The following is an 18,479-nucleotide window of genomic DNA, read 5'->3' on the forward strand; positions in this document are numbered from 1 at the left end:
TTGCGGGCTCTCAGTGGTAAGGAATGATTGGTTTGTGATTTATGGGCTTTGTTATAAACTTATAAAAGCTGTTGTCATTCTGCCCTCGGGGTCCATAGTCCTCTACCCCTGCACGGTGTACGATTGTGGAACCCAGAGTTCTGGAATAAAAAATCCTCTTGCTATTGCATTGAGACCATTTCTCACGAGTGATTTGGGTGTCGCCTTCTGAGGCATGGGGCGCTGGGGCACCTGCTTTTATCGGGTGTTACAGAATTATGACTTAAACCTTTCTCACCTAAATTTTTTTGTCACTATTTTAATCACAGGATATTTTGTTACAGCAACAGAATTGAAAATAAGATAATTTATTACCTTTCCCCCTTTTCCTCATTCAGACGTATAATCTTACCCTGGGAATTATCTTAGTGGTAAGCTCATGTCCAGCATGTACAAAACCACGAGTTTAGTCCCAGGACTGAGAAAGAAGTTTATGAGGCACAGAACTATGGGATGGTGAACTGTGCCAGGAAACTTGGTAAGGCAGAGCAGGTCTGAGATCTAGGCACTCAGGTACCCACTTGCTCCCTTCTAGATTCCTGGCCCAGAACATGTGTCCAGACTCTCCATGTTGGTCATATAGCCCTGAACTCAAGTCTCCCTGCTAATGAGATACCTAGAGGCCCTGAGGGTTTAAGCCAATACGCTTCCCTTCCCAGATATTCCTTCCTACAAAAGGTATTTAATCTCTGGTCCACCCTGAGGAGTTGGTATGCACCCATTTTCCACAATGAACAGTTAATAAACAGTATGGATAAACATGGACTGTCTCTTTCATTGAGAACCACCATTGGGAACATGGAAAAAGCCTTTGACTACAGAGCCACTGCCCAAATCTCCCACAGAAGGCCTCTCTGTGCTTCCAGACAACCATTGCTAAGCTAAGGACTTTACTGGTGATCTAAGCCAGAATTCCCATTCCCCAGCCCCAGGTTCATTGTTGTCCTCAACCCACATAGCCCAATGTTTCCAGTCTCATCAAAGGCCCATGAACAGCCCCCCCCCCCATCCTTCATTCCTGACTCCTGTGTGGCACCCCAGTGATGACTGGATTCCCAGGAGTCAGGGAACCCCACTTCAGCCTGCCACATCTTAGACTGCCTTCTCCCACCCCGAGTGGTGTCTCACTTCTCCAAAGCCCAACACCCGATGACAGTAGTATAGGGAGATTCAGTTAAGCACTACATGTATTTTGCCTCCCCAGCAGCTGCGCCCAACACCCCAGCGGCGGGGCAGAAGTGGACCCACACAGAGCCATCTAGAAAGAATAGGTAGTCTTGGGTTGGTTTGTGAGAGTGTTTAATGTCCAAAGTGCAGAAGTCAACAGGCAACCATCCAGCTGTCTTCCCCACTCAACACAGATGTTCCTGTTCCCACGATAGGTGGGTTTAAGCAGAAGTGGCCTCTGAAGCAAAAGTAGCAGAAACAGAAGTCTTGGTGGCGGAGAGGAGAGTATGCAGGCTGGATTGGCTCCTGGCTGGACTTAGGCTGTAATTCTTCTCCCACCTGGAATTCTCTCACGTACCTGTGGGTCCTGCAACAGATACAGCTCAAGGCTCTCATCCCTCCCCTGTGCACACCCAACACCTCTCTGGCTTGTCCTACTTACCAGTGAGGATCTGAAGTTGGTGCCCAGCATCTTGACTGCAGTCCAGCCTGCTGACCACAGGTGTCCCCAGCTTCTGCTTGCTCCTGGCCACAGCCCAGAGGACGCTGGCTGTAAGAAGCTTGCTCAGGAGGACACAGGCCAGGAGGAGAAGAACAGAAGTGGGTGGGAAGGAGGTCTCTCCTGGTTGTCTCCTTGGAAAGAAGAGGAAGGTGGCAGGCTAGAGGTGACCCATAGGATGAAACCTGACTGCGGGGATGGAGTAGAAAGGAGCCAGGGATTCCTAAGGGCCTGGAGAGGGGCTTCATGTGCCTCAGGTGACTCTGCTGTCAATTTTAGGATCTACTAAGTGCACAAAACACATCTCATTTCCCCGATGAGCTCTTCCCTGTCGGATGCTGTGGTGATGCGGTTGGTGCACAGGCAGGCAGCTGCACACGGGCTCAGGGGTTGTCCAACACAACACTTATATGTTTGTGCATTGGAACGGACCATCCAGAAGAGCTTTTGGCTCTCCCAAAGAATTAGGGCTTCAGCTTTAAGCTAAAGTACTGAGATTTACTGCTGAATTTTAGGGGCCTGTGGGGTTCCTGAATGTAATTTTGTGAGTTGCTACAAAGGGCTCCAATTTCTCATATGTTAGTGGGTAGAAGGGGTACTTAGACAAGACTATATCTGGGCCTTTGCTGATCTGTTTGCCCTGGAACCTGCATCCACAGTCTAAGGAGGAACCACTACTGTACCTGGAGGTGCTGTGTTCCACTTGGGCACCCTCGAAACTCTCTGACTCCTCAGGGACCCAGAAATCTCCAGCATCTTGGTCATCTAGAGAGTCTGTGATAGACACACCATGAGGTCACAGCCCTGTATCCATTCAGGCCACTGCTGGTGGGGGAGGGGAAAGTCCCTGGATATGCAGAGAGGCCCTGGGGCTCCAGTCTTATGTAAATCAGGTCATTAGCCTGAGGGGTGAGGGGTGGGGGTGGACCTGTAGATCAGTTGATAGAATGCTTGCTTACTATGCACAAAGCCTCCTGTGAACCCAGCACTTGGAAAAGACAGGAGGGTCAGAAGTTCAAGGTCATCCTCTGCTAGAGAATGAGTTTGGGGCCAGGCTGGACTACATAAGGCCCTATCTCATAAATAAGAGGGGCTGCTGGGGGCACCTCTTTAATGGTGTCAAGGTTCAACCTCAGCCTAGTACCTGGCACCTGACTGGAGTCAACTCTCAGAAGCAATTCTCATCCTGTTGTTTGCCCATGAAGAGCGAATGAATGCTAGGAGACCTGAAAATCTTCTGCAAGTCAGGCCAGACCCCAGCACTAAGGTACTGAGACAAGAGGATGGAGAGTTCCCAGTCACCCTGTTCCAAAACAAACAAACAAAAACAAACAAACAAACCAGAACTTTACACTACCAGCACCTCCACCAAACCATATGGAAATATTATGTAAACTATGGGGCATAGGGCTGGGTCAATGCTACTGAACCAGACCTCAAGAAGTCGGATCTCTTGAATCCCTCTTAGGAGAGTGGTAGAAGTAGGGTTTATTAAAAGCTACAGTCTCTCCACCTCAGACAAATACTGAGTCTAGATATTCAGTTCCATTGTAGAGGCCACAGTATGGGAAGAGACCCAGATTCCCCCAGATCCTAGAAGCAGCTTGCCTCTGTAGACTAGGCAGAAGGCTGGACTCCTCTTTAAGAGGCCAGTTCCCCTTCCCCCAGAACAACTCAGTTCAGAGCATCCAAAAGACGCCACCATTTCTCTTCAAACCTATTTTTCTGGGGTGCTTAAGGTGGAGTCTGTGTATGTTAGGTAACAGCCTTACCCCATAACCTCCTTTGAAAGAGAAGGCAATGGAGGGTGGTAGAGAGACAGACAGCACATTGCCCAGGTAGAGGGACAGACAGACAACACATTACCCAGTATAATCAAGAGGTGTTTTTCTGTACCAAGTTGCCTTGTTGAATGAGTGAATGGATTGACCTGCTACTCTTTAAGATCCACACACACAGTGCTCACATGCGGATGGAATGTCAATTAGACTGGTTCAAGGACACCAGGCTGGGACTAACTCTGTGTCTTGATATAAACTAAAGAAAGATAGCCTTCCGGCAGATGGCACAGCCCTGTACTGGGCAGTATGGCCTGCCATGATGAGGGCACACTGGATTTCAGCTCCCATGTGCAGTGAGTATTCTAGTACCATGGGATCCATGCAGTATATTTTCCTAAGATCAAGGACATGGAGATATCCCTTCACATATATGCCTGAACTTGAGTCCTGTAAAATCGTTTTCTCTGAACTGAAACATGTCCTCATGGAGGGAGGAGATAGGGCCATATAACTGAGAGTAAAGAAAACATACAAGGCTCAGGCATCTCATGAAACTTTACAGGATTTATATACACACACCAAGGTTATATCTGCCATTACAGTTGTCAGGGAGAGGAGATTCTACCCAGGACCTACAAGATGCTCAGGGAGTCCCAGGGATGCAGGGAGTCCCAGGGATGCAAGGAGTCCCAGGGATGCAGGAGTCCCAGGGATGCAGGAGTCCCAGGGATGTAGGGAGCTCCAGGGATACAGGGAACTCCAGAGATACAGGGAACTCCAGAGATACAGGGAACTCCAGGGATGCAGGGAACTCTAGGGATGCAGGGAACTCCAGGGATATAGGGAGCTCCAGGGATGCAGGGAGTCCCAGGGATGCAGGGAGCTCCAGGGATGCAGGGAGTCCCAGGGATATAGGGAGCTCCAGGGATGCAGGGAGTCCCAGGGATGCAGGGAGTCCCAGGGATTCAGGGAGCTCCAGGGATGCAGGGAGCACCAGGGATGCAGGGAGTCCCAGGGATGCAGGGAGCTCCAGGGATGCAAGGAGCTCCAGGGATGCAGGGAGTCCCAGGGATGCAGGGAGCTCCAGGGATGCAGGGAGCTTCAGGGATGCAGAGAGCTTCAAGGATGCAGGGAGCTCCAGGGATGCAGGGAGCTCCAGGGATGCAGGGAGCATCAGGGATGCAGGGAGCTCCAGGGATGCAGGGAGCTCCAGGGATGCAGGGAGCTCCAGGGATGCAGGGAGCTCCAGGGATGCAGGGAGTCCCAGGGATTCAGGGAGCTCCAGGGATGCAGGGAGCTCCAGGGATGCAGGGAGTCCCAGGGATGCAGGGAGCTCCAGGGATGCAGGGAGCTCCAGGGATGCAGAGAGCTTCAAGGATGCAGGGAGCTCCAGGGATGCAGGGAGTCCCAAGGATGCAGGGAGCTCCAGGGATGCAGGGAGCTCCAGGGATGCAGGGAGCATCAGGGATGCAGGGAGCTTCAGGGATGCAGGGAGCACCAGAGATGCAGGGAGCACCAAGGTTGCTGTTTATTTTATTTGTCATCCATGCTGGGATGGGATTTTTTTTTTTTTTGATGACACAGTTGTTTTTGACCCTTGCCCATGCACCTACAAGTATACTCGTTAATTCACTAAGCTAGACCTGGACCGAATCATTTCTTAGATCTGTTTGTGACAGCTAATCTGGGACAAGCATTTGTTTATGTCCCTCTGAAAAAGTCCCACAAGAATGAGACCTGGCCCAAGGACCAGGAAAAGGTGCAACCAGCCAGTGTGTACTCACCCTCCAGCACCTCCACCAGGACCTTCTGCAGTACCTCAGCCTCTCGGCCTCGGAGGCTCTGACACTGGTAGAGGCCTGCATCATCGGCTTGGAGGTTCCTCAGAGTGATGGTGACAGTTCCAGCAAGGGTGTCATCTGTGATGACTGTGCTCCCGTTCCGCTTCCTCAGGAAGGCCAGCAGCCACACAGCGTGTGTGCTCACCACACGCTGGCACGGGCCCTCCTCACCCAGCTGGCGACACCAGGCCTTGCGTCTCCCCCAGTGCTTCAAGGCGTCATAAGTACAAGATACTCTCAGGGACTGACCGGCCACGCCCTGCAGCACCGTGGTGTTGAGGGCTTGGGACAGCTCTGCAGAGGAGACAGCCACTTGCCATTTTCATCCACCCACCAAATGGTCACTGAGCATCTCCCAGGAGCAGCAAACTATATAGACAAAGATCCAACCTTTAAAGAGATTAGTGTCTCTAGGGAGAGGTGCCACGCCTTGGAACTAGCCTCCCCGCTCCCCAAGCCCCTCTGTCAAGATAGGGTCCCTATGGCCATGGTTATCCTGGAACTCACTTTCTAGACCAGGCTGACCTGTCCTGGAACTCATTTTGTAGACCAGGCCAGCCTTGAACTCACAGACATCTGCCTGCCTCTGCCTCCCTAGTGCTGGGATCAAAGGCATGCATCACCTGGCCATCTGGGAACTGAATCTGACTTTTTTTTTCTTTTTCTATGCTTCCTAGGGAATACATGGAAGCAGCTCCAGGAATGCAGGGTCACAGTGTGTGCATGGTCATTAGGATAAACTCTGGTCTTTGGGAACCTTCCACTTCTTGTTTGAAACAGAATATATCTTACCCGTGTGCAAGATAGTTAATGACTGTCATCCTGAATGGTTCTAGAATCATGTAGGGGCAAACCTGTGAGCTTGCATGTGAGGGATTTTCTAGGTCAGGTCAACCTATAGGAATATGGATGAGAGAGTATCTGGACTCAGTTATTTGGTGTAAGAAGATCCATTCTGCTGGATAGTATTGGTGCACGCCTTTAATCCCAGCACTTGGGAGGCAGAGGCAGGTGGATATCTGAGTTTGAGGCCAACCTGGTCTATAGAGTGAGTTCCACGACAGCCAGGGCTATACAGAGAAACCCTGTCTCAAAAAATGAAGAAAAGAAGAAGAGGAAGAAGAAGAGAAGGAGGAGGAGGAGGAGGAGAAGGAATGAGAAGGAGGAGGAGGGGGAAGGAGGAGGAGGAGGGGGGAGGAGGAGGAGGGGGGGAGGAAGAAGAGGAGGGGGGAGGAGGAAGAGGAAGGGGGAGGAGAAGGAGGAGGAGGGGAAGGAGGAGGGGGAAGGAGGAGGGGGGAAGGAGGAGGGGGAGGAGAAGGGGGGGAGGAGAAGGAGGGGGAAGGAGGAAGAGGAGGAGGAGGAGGAGGAGGAGGAAGAAGAAGAAGAAGAAGAAGAAGAAGAAGAAGAAGAAGAAGAAGAAGAAGAAGAAGAAGAAGAAGAAGAAGAAGAAGAAGAAGAAGAAGAAGAAGAAGATTCCTCTTGACTATGGGCAGTAACATTCTATGGGCCAAAGTCCCTAGCTACTACAAAAGAACAAAGAGAACCCAGCGGGTGCATTTATCTCCCAGCTTCCTGACTGAGAGCATGCAATCCAGCTGCGTCTGGCCACCATGTCTTCCTCTCCAGGATGGATCGTATCCCTACACGACAAGCCAAAATGGACCCCGCCTTTGCTGAGTTGCTTTTGTAGGATGTTTTGTCATAGCAACAAAACAATAACTAATACAGTGCAGAAATGTATACTGTGGACCTGTGTGTGAGCTTCTAGGGATCTGCCTCTCTCTGCCTCCCGTGTCTCTGTTCTTGAGAGACAGGCACATGCCACTGTAACTGGCTTTTCTCATGAGTTCTGTGGATCCAAACACAGATCCTCGTGCTTGCAAGTCGAGCACCGTGCTAAGAGCTGTCTTGTTCTTGAAATCCCTCTGGCTCTATTTAAGACATCTTCCCTCTGGTCCTATGGGACCAGCATGTCTGTTTTGCCCTCTTCATCTCTGGAGAGCTCAGGCTGGTTTCCTGAGGGTTGGGATGGCCCCTCCCTGCCCCTCCCCTGCTGTCTGCTCCTCAGACATCCATACTGGATACTTCGCCTTTCCTAACTTTGAACTCAGCTTCCCTATTTCTGTGGCTTTGTTCCTCTTTTAAGAAGGACTTGTCTCAGAGCTATTTTAAGGGGAGACATGAGACTGCTATTTTGGGGGATCCTCTTAGGGTAGAGGAGATGGCATTGGAGCACCCAACAAGTTATAGCCAGGGCAGGGGGACAGAGGATCACCCAAACTTTCTACCTCTGGCATCTTGTCTCTAGCTATTACTGGGATGGAAATATGAAAGGGGGGATCAGGGAGCTGGTGGCCTGCCTTTCAGAACTAGAGACCTCTGTCCGCCTAGAGGCAGCCTGAGGTACTCTACCTCTCCTCCCGCGTCCAGCTGAGATGCTGTAGGCTCAAGATGCAGGGCAGCCTCTTCTCTTACCTGGGTGTGTCCATTACTCTTCAGCGACAGGAGGCACCCAGCCCATGGTGGGAAGAGGCAGTCTGTCACAGGTGAGGATGCACTGATAAAGCCTTCAGCATCCTGACCTCCCACCGAGGTGGAAAATGGGAGGGGCTCCAGGAGGAGCTGAACCCCAGTCTGTCTTTCTCTCTTCTCTCCCACTCTGTCGCTCCACTTACAATTTAAGTGCTTCTTAAGTGTTTAAGTGCCTGGATGCCCCAACCCCCACCTCACAGCTAATGTCACCATTACAGCTCCGTCAAGTCCAGCAGCCCCTGTACCCCTTCCTATAGGTGGGCATTAATCTCGAGGAGGATGTGTGAAGAACAGGAACCAATGAGGAGAAAAGCAGAGTCAAAGCAGGACACTTGAGTGTGCCGGGATTCCAGCCTCCATTACAGTTCCCCTCCGTGCCAGCCCGCCCCCGCACCCCTGCCATCTGCTCAAGTAAGGTACTCAAGGAAAGAAAGTGGGTCCCACCTGTGACCAGCAGCAGGAGAAACAGGTGGAGAGGTCCCATGGCACTGTTCCTTGGCCAGCGGAGGGGAAAGATGTAGGGGTCTCTTGTACAAGATCTTGTCTTTCCCTTGAAGTGCAGAAAAGAGATGACCAAGCCTGTCAGGCTCAGCCCACAGGAACTGTGCTCCTGGATTGAGCAACAGTCAGGACTAGGGTAGGCGCTGTGATTCAAGGAGGGAGAAGGAAGGGCATGGCGGAGGAAGGAAAGGAGGCTTCTGCAGTGAAGGTCAGCTGCCTTCCTGGGTCACCACGGGTGGCCCTGCATAGCTAGCGCCAGACAGGCTTTTAGGTTGTTCTATCTCCTTGCAGAGCCTCAATTGGGGGTCAGTATCCTGACACTGTAGCTAGGGTGTCTGCCATCTCCAATGGTCCCAGCCTCCCCCAGAATGAAGGACAGCTGCGTCTTAGGAGGCTGACAACGGACGCCATCAGAACACAACCCTACTGTGTAAGGAACAGCTAAGGATGCAGACAGGAGCCAGAGTTCCCATTTGCTGTGTGTGCCCGCGGGTCTGTCACCTTTCCGTGCCTCATTCCACGCATCTGTTAGGTGGGACTATTGGTGATGAGCAGTTTATCCTGGGGCTATAGGTGGTTCCCTACAATCAAGGGTCCAGATTCGTGGAAGTCCTCCGCAAGCATTGACTGTCTCTATAAACCAATGGTCAATCTCTGGTGTGTTTCAGGAATTTCCCCCTCCCTGAGGAAATGTAAACAATATCTATTTCCCCCTAAGACTCAGCCGCAACCTACAGTAAGATTCCACCAAGATTCACCCTGCCGTAGTCCCTGTTTTATTGCTGTGAAGAGACAGGGTGACTAAGGCAGCTGTTATAAAACAAAGCATTTAACTGGGCCTGGTTTACAGTTTCAGAGGCTTAGTCCATTATCATCACAGCAGGCGGCATGACAGCATGCAGGCAGGTGCTAGAGCCTTAGTTGAAAGCTACATCCTAATCTGTAGGCAGAAAGGGAGAAGGAGAGAAAGAGAGAGAGCATTTTTGCTTGGTCCCCAACTTCCCCTGAGGAGTGGAGTGTCCTCCTCAGGGCACACTTGTTCACGTAAGCCCAGTCTTAACTCCTGACCATCCAGTGACACAGTCTCAGTATTTCCTGGAGTTCTAGAAGACGGGGATTCCATGGGTGGGGCTCCCCATGAGGGGTGGTCCAGGCCCAGGGTCCTGCATGTGCCCAGGCACAAAGGTATCTAGCAAGTCAGGGGCGGAGCTCAGATCTGAAGGCATCCCCGGCCTGGAAACAGAGCTGAGCCAGAGGTCATGAGCAAGGAAGGCAGGAGCCTGGAGATGCATTACCTGGCTTTGGTTCTGGTCTCTGCTGTCATGATTGTGTCTGTTTGTTCTGCTGTGATGGTCAGGGAGCATGCCTGGGGTGGGAATTCCTGAGGAATAGAAGACGGAACTTCACAACACGACAAACAGTCTAATGCACGGAGTGGTCCTAAATCACTGGACAGGAACCATTCTTGGTGTGTGTGTGTGTGTGTGTGTGTGTGTGTGTCCTCGGGCACCATCTATTAAGGGCTAGGTAAAATGTTAAGGCATGGATGGAATGTTAAGGTCTAGGTAACTGTTACCTGGCTAGCCTGCCATTTTATGCTGTTACTAATATTATAAGGAAACTTTCTCATGTGTTGTTTCTGCTGTTACTAAGAAACTTTCTGTAGTGGCTATTCCTGGTTGTCAACTTGACTATATCTGGAATGAACTACAATCTAGAATTGGAAGGCTCACCTATGATCCTAATTTGGAGGCTCAGAGAGATAAGTTTCTGACCTGGATCTTGGTATGGAGATCTTGAAGCATAGTGGCTAAGACAAGGAGATCTCCGAGTTCAAGATCATTTGGGATTAAAGGCATGGATGCACACGCCTTTAATCTGGGCCACACCCTCTGCTGGAGATATATAAGGACATTGGAAGAAGGAAGATGTTCTCTCACTCTTCCTTGCCTGCTTGCCTCGTGGGACTGAGCAACTGCTAGATCCTTGGACTTTCATCCATGGCTGCCGCTGCCGCCTATTTTGGGGGAGTTGGACTATAGACTGTAAGTCATCGACACATTCCCTAACTATATAGAGACTGCCCATACATTCTGTGACTCTAGAGAACCCAGACTAATACACTTTCTCATGCCCAAGTTGATTACATATTCTGTTATGTTCTGTGCCCTTGGAAATCAATCACAATAGAAATCAGTAGAACTGCTTTGTGTAGTTACCCGTAATAAGCTTGGACCTGAGCCAACCACCCAGCAGCACTTCCTGCACCTGTGTATGAGCTTTTATGATATTTGCATTTATAAGCTGCCCCTGGGATGAACCCCAACATAAGAGAGACATCTGCACCAATATAAGAAACTATTTGGAATAAGACTTCCATTTTGATTAGGGGTCAAGTAAAGTTTAGGTTCCCAAGACCTCCCTGGAAACTGACATCCTACTTGGCAGAAAGAGACATGCACATGGGTAACTGACATCCTGGTTGGCAAGTTAAGACATGAACGTTAGACAAGTCCCCTGCCACAGTTGAATTGCCCAACTAAATGGGAGCAAGATGAGTGTACAACATGCTCCGGAGGAAATATCCTATTCCTAAATCCAGGTTGGTGGCATAACTTGGCATAGATGTTTGTTGATTTTAGGCTTAAAGACCCTATAGGATCTTAAAGTCACAGTTGAGATCCCGAGCCTGAATCATGGCCCTGATCAATGGGCATATGCTCAATAAAATATCCCTATCTGAACTGAAATAGGTCTGGTTTGTGAGGTGACTCCTGGACACCAACACCATCTACCTCATCTTTTGAGGCAGGGTCTCTCATTTGGCATGAAATTCACCAACTGGGCTACACTGTCTGGTCAGCTAGCCCCAGGGATTCACCTATCTCTACCTGCTCAGATCTAGGAATATATATATATACCACTATACCTGTGTCTTTTTTACTCCAATGACTGCACCTAACTGTAATGATTTATGTTACATAATTTATGTTACATAATTTTATATACATAGGATAACAACTGATAATCCTGAGATTCACCCGAGACAACCAATTCCACCATTTTTGGCCAGATTTGAAACAAGGTATACTAAATATTAAATACTGACCAAGAAATGGACTTTGGTCAGGACCATTTCCTGGAATTTCCCAGCCAAATCCTCTGAGACAAGTGTTACAGAGACTTTTAAGACCAAACCTATAGGCCACTGCACTTTCCCATGGGGTACTGTTATTTTCCATAGAACTACAACTCCCAGCATTCCAAGAAATTGCTAGGTCCTTGGGCAGGTGGGGCTTATTGGTTAATTTTGGGCATTACACAGCATATTTAATGATCTATCCATTCTGACCTAAGACTATGAGGATGAAATACTTTTAGCATATTAGCTCTATAAAATACAGTTATTTCACCAGTCTTTCCATCAAGACCTATCCACCACTTGTTGCACATTTTGTGTTAGGTGCATCCCTCACCAACTATCTTCCTATGAAACAATGAGAAAAACGCACAATGTTTTCAACTGGCTCTTTATGGGTTCTGGAGAGTGAGCTCAGGTCCTCACGCTTGCAAAGGTAGCACTTCCTGATGGAGCCATCTCTCAGCCCCCCACAAGGCCTTGCGCATTTTATAGGTTTAAGAAAACAGGGATACAAACTAGCCAGCACACATGGTTGGCAAATTCAGCTTCTCAGTGACTATTTTTAATCTCTAGTTCCCACTGCTTCTACTTTTTTTTCTTCCCTTGCACTTTATTTGTTAAGGAAGCCAGATAGTTTATCCCGCCGCGTCTACAGTGTACGGCCTGCTGATTCACCCCAGTGGTGCTTCCTTTTCTCCTCTGGCCTCCACATTTCCTTAAGTTGGCTTAACTGTCGAGGAGGAGAAGCTTTGTAAATACAGATGGTGGTGTGGTCCCAGGGCCCTCAGCCAAGGGGCAGGGCTTTTTTTTTTTTTTCTGTGACAGTAGCAGTTTGTGCTTAATTCATTAGGGGCTGTGGAGGTGTGTTGCTGTAGACGATTAAAGCTACTCACATGAGTTCCTTGCTACCCGCCCCAATGCTCTGGATTCCCGAATGAAAGACGCATGCACGCACGCACGTACGCATGCACGCATGCCCTCACGCACGCACACACGTGCGCACGCTCATAGCCTTCTATTTTAATATGCCTTAAACAACTCAATGATTGGGCCACTCCCAAACTTCCACTTTGCAAATTCAGCTCCGATACTCCTGAGTTATTCCTAAAATCTATAGTTCATCCCTGCTACCCTAGACCCAGTGGTCGGGGGAGGGTCCTGGGTCCACTCTCCCCCGGCTCTTACATGATTGGTACGCTGCTCTCTCTTCTGCAGCCCTCAAGCCTGGGTCTTACTCCTTTCCTGGCGTGGCCATTCTCCTGTCCCTGAGGTCCCCTTGCCGGTGATTCCTAAAGTCCAGCCTCTGTCTCCCTGCCCAACCACTGGCCGCTGGCTTTATTTACCAATCAGAACCAACTGGGGGCGGGGGCTCTCAGCACCATACGTACGGATTCTTGTGCAATTTTGGGAACCCAAATAACATAATGCAAGCGTTAGACCAAATCCGCAACAGAGATGAATGTGCCTTCTTCACAGGTCGCCCAACCCTTCTGTGAGACACACTTGCTCAGAAAAGCAAGAGATGGGGGCGGGTGAGATGGCTCAGCAGTTAAGGCAGCTGCTGTTCAAACCAGATGGCCCGAGTTCATTCCCTGGGGGCCACCCTAGGGAGCAAGGAGACACAGTTATCCTCTGACATCACATATATACCCACGCATCATACACATACACATTGATGTGTGTATTAATAGTAATTTTAATAATAAGTAATTTTTAAGTGAGAAAAAAAAGGCGAAGAGCAGGCTGTGCTCCACACCCGTGACCCCACCACCGGGGACACATGGTGCGTTGCACACCCGCGACCCCACCACTGGGGGACACATGGTGCGTTGCACACCCGCGACCCCACCACTGGGGACACATGGTGCATTGCATACCCGCAACCCCACCACTGGGGACACATGGTGCGTTGTACACCCGCGACCCCACCACTGGGGACACATGGTGCGTTGCACACCCACGACCCCACCACTGGGGGACACATGGTGCGTTGCACACCCGCGACCCCACCACTGGGGACACATGGTGCGTTGCACACCCGTGACCCTACCACCAGGGAGGATGAGACACAGAGAGTCACCATCTCAAAATAAAAAGTAGGAGTGCTTCATTCTCTCATTTATAAACTGTTTTGTTGTTGGATGGTTGTGTTTGATATTTTACACAAGTGTACTGCTTTATTGGCAACTCTTAATTGCCATTAATACCTTTTAATGTTTTATGTAGGATTTGATACATTTAAGATTCAATGTATTTAAATATTCTCGATACATTAAATAGATTGATACATTTACATTTGAAACATCTTGACTATTTTTTGTTGTTGTTTTGTTTTTTTGTTTCTTTGTTTTTTGGGGTTTTTTTTTTCCTTTGTTTTTTTGTTTTTCCAGACAGGGTTTCTCTATATAGCTCTGGCTATCCTGGAACTCACCCTGTAGACCAGACTGGCTTCGAACTCAGAAATCCGCCTGCCTCTGTCTCCAAAGAGCTGGGATTATAGCCGTGTGCCACCACCGCCTGGCTGAAACATCTTAAGATACATAAATGTCCTGGTGGTAAACTCACACAGATCTGCCTGCCTCTGTCTTGCAAGTTGTGGAATTTAAGGCACCGCCACCCCAGGCACTGTAGTTGTCGCTTTTGTTGCCATGGGAATCACTCCGTCTTTGACCCCTGGTTAGGAACTGAGTCCTTCCAGTTGCTATAAGCCCACCATCTTCCTTGCCATATGTCATGACAAGATGTCTCAGGCCTGGCTTGCTCACTTCTTATTTAGACTTGGCTCAGTCCATTTCAGGAAACGTTGTTTCCATTTTTAGTGAAAATCAGTATTTTAATGTCAGGCCTGTGTCTTAGTTTCTTCTCCCACGCTGTGATAAAATACTCAGACCAAAGTGGCTTTAAAATGAGATGATGCATTTGGCTTGCAGTCCCAGCTTACAGTGCATCATGGCGGGAAGCCATGACGTCAGGGGCTTGAGCATTACATCACAACCAAAGTCAAGAAGCAGAGGAGGACAATCCATGTTTTCTGGTGCTCGACTCCCTTTCCCTGTTTTCAGAATGGTGATTAGGATGATCCCCCCACAGCCAGGTTCCAAGGCCCATCTCCTAGGCAATTCTGGAGTGGGTCAGGTTGACAATTAGCACTATCACTTGTCATAGCAGAGGCCTATGATTCCAACAGTTGTAAAACTGTGGCAGGAAGATTGCTTTGAAGGCCAGTCTGGGATATTCAGGGAGGACCTGTACCAAAATTTAAAAAATATATATAAGTCTTTCAAGAACACTGCTGTGTATGTGATCATCTGTAAGAGTATATTTTATTCTTCTGGTGCGATTGTCACCTTGGAGGCTCACTGCCTCCGTCTGCTCTCCTAGGCCTAGCCTTAGAAGCTTCTAGTCTCCATACAATCGTATCTAGGCCTAAAATATTTTTCAGCCTCTGAGATTTACTTCTGAATAAGTGCATCCTTTCCAGCTCTTTCTGGACTCTGGCTGGCTGGTCAACTCAGCTAGCTGTTCTGGTTTAAATTCCTCTCCAAGCTGACTGATTCAATCTGGCTTCTCTCTTGGCCTCTGACTTTATGCTCTGTTTGGCTTTGAACTCACTCTAGCAATCTGTCCTAATCTTCTGGCTCATTCTGTCTGCACCTGTGTCAAGCTTGTTCTCTCTCTCCAACCTGTCTCTCTAAAACTCTCCCGGCAAAACTGTCTTTCCTCTCTCTCTGCACTGCCCCTCAAATAGCTTCCTTTTTGTCTTAGTCAGGGTCTCTATTCCTGCACAAACATCATGACCAAGAAGCAAGTTGGGGAGGAAAGGGTTTATTGAGCTTACACTTCCATGTTGCAGTTCATCACTAAGGGAAGTTAGGACTGGAACTCAAGCAGGTCAGGAAGCAGGAGCTGATGCAGAGGCCATGGAGGGATGTTTCTTACTGGCTTGCTCCCCCTGGCTTGCTCAACCTGCTCTCTTATAGAACTCAAGAGCACCAGCCCAAAGGTGGTACCACCCACAAGGGGCCCTCCCCACTTTATCACTAATTGAGAAAATGCCCCACAGCTGGATCTCATGGAGGCACTTCCCCAACTGAAGCTCCTTTCTCTGTGATAACTCCAGCTTGTGTCAAGTTGACACACAAAACCAGCCAGTACACCTTTCTTCTCTCTTCTTGTGAGAGTTGGCCATATCCTATTATGTTAAGTCTTTCTCTGATTTGTCACTCTGTGTGCCCCTCAATTAGACATCACTTTCAAACATGGGTGCTTCTATCTACAAACTAATTTTACCTTTATGGTTTGGGATTAAAAGTGTGTACTAAGGCCGGGCGGTAGTGGCGCACACCTGTAATCCCAGCACTCTGGGAGGCAGAGGCAGGCGGATTTCTGAGTCTACAGAATGAGTTCCAGGACAGCCAGGGCTATACAGAGAAACCCTGTCTAGAAAAAACCAAATCCAAAAAACCAAAAAAAAAAAAAAAAAAAAAAGTGTGTACTAAGGACATGTCTGTATTCCAGCCAACGAGATTAAAGGTGTGTGTACTAAGGCTGAGCCATGTTACAACTAAAATCAGCCTTTTATTCAGTAAATACAATCTCAGAGTTCATAGCATGATCCAATATCCTGCAACAGTCATTAATTTAGTACAGCCAAGAATCACCTGAGAAGACAGTCTCAGTCAGGGGTTGTCTAGATCAGACTGGCTGTGGGCATGCCAGTAGAAGAGGAATGAATTCTGGTCTTCACTGTGCTGATGTAGGAAGACCCAGCCCACCATGGGTGGCACCATTCCCTAGGTAGGGGACCCGGGACTAGATGAGTAAAGAGAGGTGACCGAGCACAAGCAGCGTGCGTTTGTTTATTCCTCTGTGCCTTTGACCCTGGATGCGACCAGCTGCTTCAAGTTCTTACCTTCACTGCTTTGTGACAGTGAACTGTAACCTGGAATTGTAAGCTGAACAAATGTTTTCTTTTCTCCTAAAGCTGTTTTTGTCAGTATATTTTAGTAACAGAAATGAAACTATGTTGACCACAGTCTGGATACTCTGGGGCCTCACTGCAACTGGGCTAGTCACTGACTCTGGGCTTTTTTAGTGGGTAGAGGCAAGAACTCTTCAATTCTTTATCTTTCAAGCTGGCATCTTATACAGACTAGGAACCTTAAACTTGATTTATTCCTTAGGATAACTGTAATCGCCTGATCCTTCTGCCTCCACAGCTCTAGTACTGGGATTACAGGCTACATCTACTCATCGACTAATTGTTCATCAGACTTTCAATAGAAAACAGATGAGGGCCATTGAGATGGCTCAGCAAGGATGACGGCTCTTGCTGCCCAAGCCCAAGAGCTTGAGTTTAATCCCTAGAACCCTCATAAAGTTGGACAGAAAGAATCAATGCCACAGAGCTGTCACCTGATCTCTCTCTATGTCCAGATTGTGTCCAGAACCTCGACTCCCACAATAAGAAAGTAATTCACAGAAAGAAATTCAGAACTACAGATGGTGTTACCACCTTCATCTTGTGTCTTTGTCTTTCTCCCGTACAGAGAACCCCACCCCCAAACGGTAGTGTTAAGAGGCTCAGATAACAACTCGTGTCACACATAGGTGGCACAAAAGTCACAGCATAGTGACAGTAATGCCCCTGCTCTCTGACACTGTTATCACTTTAAGTGTTGTTTTATTCTTAGGGCTTATTACATCCCAGGAAGCAGACAAATTACTATGCAAAGCTGGTACTCAGTTCATGTGTTTCTTTACCTTCTGGCTGCCTCTTTCCTCACTCTCCCTCCCCATCCTCTCTTTCCTCTGCTTCTTACTCTGCCCTGCACATATATGCTCTCTCTCTCTCTCTCTCTCTCTCTCCCCCCCCTTTCTCTCCCTCTCCCTTTTCCTCTCCCTCTTCCTCTCTCTCCCTCCCTCCCCTACTTCTTACTCTTGCTCCTGCATATTCTCCCCCTCTCTTCCCCTCCCTGTCTCTCTCTTTTATGAGTGCTTTTGTGACACTATGATATAATAAAATACATATTTGGTCTCTATATCAGGTTTTTGAAACAGAATCCCTAATGTCCTTGCAGATGTGAGTTGCCAGGAAAGTACTTTGTTCCATTTGGGGTTTTTTTTACTCTGGATTCCTGACCCTGGTCTCCTAAGATAGTTGTAGTTGTCCGAATGGCGAACAGCTGACAGGAACATCTACATTTCCTAAGTGGTAGGAGCCCCTTGGTGGGCTCTGTGCTAGCATCAAGATGGGGGCTGGTTGCCAGGGGGAACCGGGGCTAAGAGGGCTGGGAATTTCAGCTCTACTTTCAAATTTCATGGGAGGACAGGGACTGAAGATAAGTGGTCAGTCATGGCCAGCGATGTCATTGATTCTGGTGATGATGAAGCTTCTGTGACAAGACAGAATTCAGAGAGCTTCTCAACTGCTGGACATGTCAGCGTACTTGGAGATAGCATAGCCAGAAGACAAGGATGCTCTACCCACAAAGCTCTGCCACCTAACGGCTCTTTCTGCCCTGATGGAGGCATAAACGGCGTCATGAGAAAGGGCTATTAGAGAATCCCTGCTTCACTGAGCGTAAAGCAGACGTCTCCAAGAACCAGGTCTTACCGCTGGCCTCGGCGGACTTGCCACACGATGGCGCTGTTTCCCCATGATGCTCTGTCTGTGCTGGGTCACAACCCTCTCAGTGGCAAGAGATAAAGCCAGAGCGAATCCTGACCTCTGTTAAGCCCCAAATGCTCCTAAAGCTATTTTTAAAGTTTTGAAACATCTACCCTGAAATTATCATTTGATTCTGAATTTGAATAGCAAGCAAAAATCATCCTTAAATTGGTTGCTGGATATCAAGAGTCAATTACAGATTCAATTTAAGTCTTTTTTTTTAAAGGGGGGAGATTTTAAAGCTACAACTAAGAATAATTAAAATTTGAAGACTCATGTGTAGAAATTAAAACTCAAGTTATGAGAG

At 48.5% G+C, this 18,479-nt stretch overlaps 1 protein-coding gene across 1 annotated transcript; it reads right to left on the reverse strand.

The window, feature by feature from the left end:
* Window positions 1-1,473: 1,473 nt before the first annotated feature.
* On the reverse strand, window positions 1,474-12,779 carry Trem2 (triggering receptor expressed on myeloid cells 2). The gene is made up of 7 exons (XM_052192512.1): window positions 12,688-12,779; window positions 9,656-9,741; window positions 8,304-8,409; window positions 5,271-5,621; window positions 2,389-2,479; window positions 1,649-1,839; window positions 1,474-1,573 (listed from the first exon to the last, which is right to left on the reverse strand). Exons 2-7 carry the CDS (start codon window positions 9,722-9,724, stop codon window positions 1,557-1,559), a joined length of 825 nt encoding a protein of 274 aa, XP_052048472.1. The 5' UTR covers window positions 9,725-9,741; window positions 12,688-12,779; the 3' UTR covers window positions 1,474-1,556.
* Between the last annotated feature and the right edge of the window lie 5,700 nt (window positions 12,780-18,479).

The sequence above is a fragment of the Apodemus sylvaticus genome, chromosome 9 (assembly GCF_947179515.1).
Source record: "Apodemus sylvaticus chromosome 9, mApoSyl1.1, whole genome shotgun sequence".
NCBI classification, from domain to species: domain Eukaryota; kingdom Metazoa; phylum Chordata; class Mammalia; order Rodentia; family Muridae; genus Apodemus; species Apodemus sylvaticus.

Bases quoted from the DNA above. Each gene is read 5' to 3' on its own strand.
- Trem2 (XM_052192512.1), bottom strand. From the start codon at position 9,724: ATGCTCCCTGACCATCACAGCAGAACAAACAGACACAATCATGACAGC. The intron at 2,480-5,270 runs GTGAGTACACAC...TGTCTATCACAG, and splicing joins CCTGGTGGAGGTGCTGGAGG to ACTCTCTAGATGACCAAGAT. The intron at 1,840-2,388 runs GTACAGTAGTGG...CTTCTTTCCAAG, and splicing joins GTGGAACACAGCACCTCCAG to GAGACAACCAGGAGAGACCT.